The following is a 6,722-nucleotide window of genomic DNA, read 5'->3' on the forward strand; positions in this document are numbered from 1 at the left end:
TTTGGAGTTCTTAAGAGAATATGGATCTTATTGATATATGTAGTACTCATCAATCCATTTAGCCTTGCAAATCACAGGACTCTAATTGTCACAATCACCTCATATGGGGACCGACATCCTTATCAATCATACTTTTGGTTGGGTCAAGGCTCTGATACCATTTGTAATGCCCATGATTCACTTGTGTAGTCACATACCTACTTAGTGTACACGAGTACACTACTTGCTGCTTCCGATTGACTCTGTAAACCAACACAAGTTTTTCTAATGTGATTTGTCTTTACTCGCATACTTCTTGAGAAACTTTTCTCAAGAGATTGTCCATTCTAAGATTGATTCAAGTCAAACACGCTTAATTTTAGAGTTCTTTAATTATGGGCTACCGAAAAAAAAAATGCATCTTTGTGATATCTTCCTTCATTGACAATTAAAAACTCAATATTATTTCTCCATTTTTTTCAATTTGGTTTGATTTATCACTACTTAATTTAGTTAAAATACTAGTCATTCAAGTATGAGAAATATGTTAAGAGATATCTTAATAAGGCCAAGTATATATATTTTTTATACTGTACACATATTTATGATCTAAATAACAATTCCCTTTCAAACATACTAACAATTATTGTGTAATAATTTATTAAAGCACCAACTAAAAAGGACAAGGCTTGGATGACTTTATTATTATATAACCAACCATATATCCACTTGTGTGGTGATAGTTATTAATTAGTAGGAGTAGTACAATGGGATTGACTATAACATGTCATCTCTCATTTTATGCACTGAGATCTCCCTTTAATTATTTTTGGTCTTGTACGTAGTTAGTACATAAATATTTAAATATGTATGTGTTTATAACAACAATATATTAATTGTTGGCAATAAGATTCTTTTACAATCCTTTTCAAAAAAAAAAAAAATTCTTTTACAATGACCACTGATAAGTATACTCGTATAATATTACACTCACAACTTTGATATGATATGTGTACACATAAATTTTACACACAGTAAAAAATAATTTCAGACATTCATGTTTATTATTCAGATCGTACTTTTTAAAATATTAACAGCTAGTTGATAATATAAAAGTTAATAGAGTTTTTATTTAGAAAGTAAATTATATAGTCTATAAGGTTTTTTGTACTATATAGTATATATACACTAGTCATTATTTTATTTTTTATATTTTTTTTATAAAGAACACACCAACCAAAAGGAGTATAGGTAGGGCCCGTTTGGAACGCAGGATTGGACTGAATTGGACTGAAAAGGATTGGACTGGACTGGACAAGATTGGATTATGCTGAAAGTATTCCTGTGTTTGGTTTCAGAATGGACTGGACTATTTTATTTATTTCCTTTTAGAAAAAAAAAACTTAAATTAAATAAAAATATATAATAATAAATTAAAATTAAAATATATAAATATAAATAAATAATTCGTAGCAAAAAAAATAATATATCATATATAATTAAGAATATATCATAAATATATAATAAAATATTTTGTCATATTTTTTATTTAATAAATAATTAAAATAATAAAATAAAAATACTTGAATAATATAAAATTGTTTATCTTAAACACTAATTTAATATAAATATTAATTTTTTAAAATATTTATATAAATTTTTTAGTAATTTAAAAATAATATATAATTTTATTGTCATATTTTTTTCTTAGAATCAATTTAAGTAACTATTATTTAATTAATAATATTCTAAATTTTAAAAACTTATGTATAATAATTTAAAATTATACATTTTTACTAATTTCAATGAATAAGTTTTTGATAAAAAAATGTATAAATAAATGTGTGATAATTATTTCCTTTAAATTCTTATTAAATTTAAAATATATTAATAAAATTTAAATTAAAAAAACAATAAAAAAAATCTCACCTGCATGGGATTATTTATCCTACCCTGCTGGATGGGATAAATAATCCCAGACAGATGAGGTTAACATGCCCAAACACTGGATTGGACAAATTAGCCTGTCTAATCCAATCTAGTCCTGCGTACCAAACAGGCCCGTAGTGTTTTTCAAGCATGGCTTTATTATTAGGGAAATTTACACCCACTACTATTTTTTCCCATTTATTACATTTTTACTGTTGCACGGAAATTGCAACATTTATACTGTCTTTTTTTTTTTTTTTTGGCGAGTTTATCGCCTTTAAAACTTTAGCTTTTTTTTTTTTTTTTTTATTTTAAGTGATAAAAAAATGATGTGATGGGAATTGTCACATTTGTGGCGGCTTTTTTTTTTTTTTCTTTTCTTTTAATTCAATTTAATCATTATATCAATAAAAAAATGATGTGATGGGAATTGTCACATTTGTGGCAGCTTTTTTTTTTTTTTCTTTTCTTTTAATTCAATTTAATCATTATATCAATACAATTACTCTCTTTCACACCACGTTTTTATACCTACTATCCCATTTAATTATTCATCTTCTTCTTCTTATGTTCTTCTTCTTCTTCTTCTTCTTTTTTTTTTTTAAAAAAAAACACATCCAGTTATTGTCTTTGGGTCAAATTTTTTGTGGTTATCCTAAGTCGTGAAAATAGTGTATAATTTGGGTCAATTGTTAGTATATTAAATTTTGTTTAAATTTTAATTTCGATAACTAATTTGTCAACAAATTAACTACAAAATAACTAACTATTTTTTTTTTTTGCTTTCGGTCATCTTAATGATAAAATTAATGTAAATATATTAATAAACACTTTGAAAAGTGGATCACACAGTGGTACCATTTTTGAGGCCAAACCGATCAACAATGTGACAGGAAAAGATTTTAAAGTTAAATAAGATGAGACTGAAATTTATACGACGTGTGGAATATAAATAGAAACCAACCAAAATAATTGAGAAGAAGATTAAAAAAAGACACATATTAATTAGTCTTTATTAATTTGGATAACAACAAGTAGAAGAATATACAATCTAGGATCGACAATCTTCTACGACACATACAAACCGAAAACACCTTAAATACAAGTAGCTAGATAGCATTAGACAAGTCTAGCATATTTTTGTCACATTATACATGACAATTATTGAAAACCAAGAAAAGACGACACCCCTTAGATGACAATTATTACTCCTTCATAGAAATTTCAACTGGAGTAGCAGTAATGGAACCCTTAGTGCAAATAGCAAAACATGCCTTGATTCATTTTTCAACAGTTTCCTTCACAACTTCACTTGTGTCTAGTTAGCCACCGATACAATTAAGTTGCATATAATTAGAATAATAGTAAGAAATAATAATAATAATAATAATAATAATAATAATAATAATAATAATAATAATAATAATAAAGAAGGTTTAATTACCAGAGTCTTGGAGAGTGGTTAAGGGATCGCACACGGAGGATGTACACCCCAACTTACAGTATTCATTGACAGAATCACCACCTTAGTTAAATGAGTCAAATTTAAATGATGTTAACTAATCAATAATGAATTATTAGTGCAAACAATAATTAAATGAGTTTGTTTATTTTAAGTACCATTATTTTTGAGAATGTCATGGTTATAACCGTCGGGACATGTGTTCCCAGAAATAATTTTGCATCCGCTGAGTTTTGCACAAAATTCTCTGGAGCCTCCCGTAATAATACATGCCTCGTAGATATGTCTAGCATAGGTTGTTGGACAAGAACTCTTCGCCTCAACTTGAATTTGTCCCAAAAAAAGGCTCACTAACAGAACACTCACAATAACCCTAGTTTTGCCTTCCATATTGATCTTCTATTAGTTTTTAGTTCACTCTACTATATATCTTCTCACAAAATATTTATTATAGAGATACTTTGTTATTGATGAACTTGTTGATGAAACTAGTAGTATATATAACCAACTTATATAGTAGTAAGCTTTACCTACTAGTACCTATCTTATATCCCACATTTAAAATGATTATTGTAAAAGTAGATAGAAAAGTATCATCATGAAGAAGAAACATAGATTATTTTTTTTTGGTAAGTAACTTTTCATTTCTATCAAACATAAATTAGGTACAACACACATATAGTAAAAATAAGGAATTTTTACTGTAAAAAAATAATAAGCCAAAACCAACCATACATGTAAATCAACAATCCAAACAATCTACAATGCTGATTTTATGAGTCAAAAAAAATGAGAAACATCAATCATTTAAATTTAAATGGTCATGCAATACTTTAATTTCTATATACATACTAAGAAATAATAAATATTATTAGGTATTAGGTATACATCAAATTTAAGATACTAACATGTGATAGATACTCTTAAGTATATATATTTGAAATTATATATACTAATTTATATATACTTGTATTATATTATTTATATAATATAATATTTATAATTAAGAGAAAAATAATTAAACGTGACAAAATAATGTGTTTGTCTAATAGTAACATACAATATGATATTCATGGAACATTATTATTATTCTTATTTGTTAGTGGATGGTAATATGATCTATATTCATGGAACATTATTATGTATATATATGACTTTTATATATAGGTATGCATGGAACGTTGCTTTTTCAGTCTTATGTATATGCATCGAACATTGCTTTCAGTCTATATTATTTTTGTGGGCATTGCTTTCAGTCTCTATTATTTTTGTGGGCGCATTGCTTTCAGTCTCTATTATTTTTGTGGGCGCATTGCTTTCAGTCTCTATTATTTTTGTGGGCGCATTGCTTTCAGTCTCTATTATTTTTGTGGGCGCATTGCTTTCAGTCTCTATTATTTTTGTGGGCATTGCTTTCAGTCTCTATAATTTCATGTTTTACTTTTTCGCTGACTTGACCACTACTTATCTTTTTTTGCAATGGCTAGACTGCATAATTAGATAATGGAAATTAGCGAGTAATTTAATAATTATTTATAATTATATGTACATTAGAAAATAAAATTTATGTCAGAAAAGACATTAATGAGATAATTTTTCAATTATAAAGATTTTATTAGATTTCAGGTGTCCTATGCAAGTTATTTTTAAATTCTGGCATTTTTGTATTTTATGCCGAGTAACAGTAGAATTGACGTTTTAGCCAATAGTGTTACATAGATACAGTTTAGTATCTTAGAATTAGCGAAACAAAATTTATGTATAGTTATAATATTGAGATTTTTTTTTTTAAGGTAATTGGTTAAGACTATTTTACTCCTAAATTTAGAGTTTACTTAGCAATGAAGTAAGGGCTTTCAGACATTTCCATTTAAGTTTTTATTTTATTATCCTTAGTGGATTAAGATGAAATTTTTAATTTAAGAATCGAGATAGACTCAAAAATTAAGTTCATCTCTCCCCCCTTTGCCTCTCTTCTTCTCGGCTTAGTAGGAATCAAGGAACCAATTAGATTTTTAGAGCAAACTTCAGCAATTCACACTACTACAAAATTTACTATTCACGTCGGTCAACGCGACTATTCATTGCGTTGACCGGCGTGAATAGTATCATATTACATATATTCGTCTTTTATAAAATGACACAAATAATAAATGGTTTGCGTCGGTTGTATATGCTCACTAATTCCACAACCGACGACAAATTTAAAAAAGAAGTTTGGTTTTGGGTTGTGTGTTGAGCAATTTGTTTTTGTATGATTCGTTAGACACCAAATGCTAAGCTTGCTTACCCAACATAGACACCATCGTGTTCATGCTTATAAAGTCTTTTTCAAGACATCTAACTCGCGTGACTAATTATTAGAACTTGACTTCCACCAAAATTTATTCATCATTCCTTCCAACTTATATAGTATTTGCAGTCATCATATATTTTTATCTACTTTCAATAACATTATTTAAATGTACTACCAAAAAAAATTATATTTAATGACAACTTTTTAGTCACAATATAAATTTTTCATGACTAAATGTGATATTTAGTTACAACAAAAAGTTACTCATGACTAAAACATAGTACTTAGATACAAGTTATCACTATATTCAGTTTTAGTCACAATAAGTATTGTGACTAAAAATATATTTAGTTGCAAAAAATTGTAATTTTTGTGACTAATACCTTTAGCCACAAATTTTTTAATCACAACATTAGAATGATGATTTATAATTAGTTACAATTTTTTCACTTTTAGTCATATTTGACTAAAAATAAGATTTTTTGTAGTGATGTGGGGTGATTTAATTTTGAAAACGTGCAAATTAACTTTGTGAGCTTGAACATTTCATCAATTAATAAAAGAACATTGTTATTGGGTATCAGTAGTGTCTAACACCTCTAGACATGTCATATTGTGATTAGCTAGCGATACTCTTTAAAAGTTATTACATTAAATTAAATGGAATTCGATACTTAATTAAATCAATAATGATATTTGTACATAAAATAGTGTTAAGCGGTACCGTTTAATATTATTATTTTTCTTTCTTTCTTTGCACTCCTCAAAAGAAAAATGAAAAGCACAAATAAATATTATTGAGTCACAAAAGTAGTGGTCAAGAATTGCCCCATAAATATCTAAGAAATTTGTAAAACGTGACTAAACATCGAAAGCAAAAGCTATATCCAATCCAACATTGAAAGCAACGTTAATTGGTATTATTAGTTAGTTAGCATTACCCAACGTTGTATCGAGTTAAAATAGACCTTTTAATTTTAGTTAATTTGTTATAGAGTGGGGACCAAAGCTCAATATTAATTTACATGAATATAACACATTTTTATTTTTATTTTT

At 26.8% G+C, this 6,722-nt stretch overlaps 1 protein-coding gene across 1 annotated transcript; it reads right to left on the minus strand.

Moving 5' to 3' along the window:
* Positions 1-2,892: 2,892 nt before the first annotated feature.
* Positions 2,893-3,886, minus strand: LOC133028987 (thionin-like). The gene is made up of 3 exons (XM_061106787.1): positions 3,529-3,886; positions 3,353-3,433; positions 2,893-3,226 (listed from the first exon to the last, which is right to left on the minus strand). The coding sequence occupies exons 1-3, from the start codon at positions 3,758-3,760 to the stop codon at positions 3,189-3,191; spliced, it is 351 nt and encodes a 116-aa protein (XP_060962770.1). The 5' UTR covers positions 3,761-3,886; the 3' UTR covers positions 2,893-3,188.
* Between the last annotated feature and the right edge of the window lie 2,836 nt (positions 3,887-6,722).

The sequence above is a fragment of the Cannabis sativa genome, chromosome X (genome assembly GCF_029168945.1).
Source record: "Cannabis sativa cultivar Pink pepper isolate KNU-18-1 chromosome X, ASM2916894v1, whole genome shotgun sequence".
NCBI lineage: Eukaryota > Viridiplantae > Streptophyta > Magnoliopsida > Rosales > Cannabaceae > Cannabis > Cannabis sativa.

Bases quoted from the DNA above. Each gene is read 5' to 3' on its own strand.
- LOC133028987 (XM_061106787.1), bottom strand. From the start codon at position 3,760: ATGGAAGGCAAAACTAGGGTTATTGTGAGTGTTCTGTTAGTGAGCCTT. The intron at 3,434-3,528 runs GTACTTAAAATA...CATTTAACTAAG, and splicing joins TGACATTCTCAAAAATAATG to GTGGTGATTCTGTCAATGAA. The intron at 3,227-3,352 runs GTAATTAAACCT...GTGGCTAACTAG, and splicing joins AACCACTCTCCAAGACTCTG to ACACAAGTGAAGTTGTGAAG.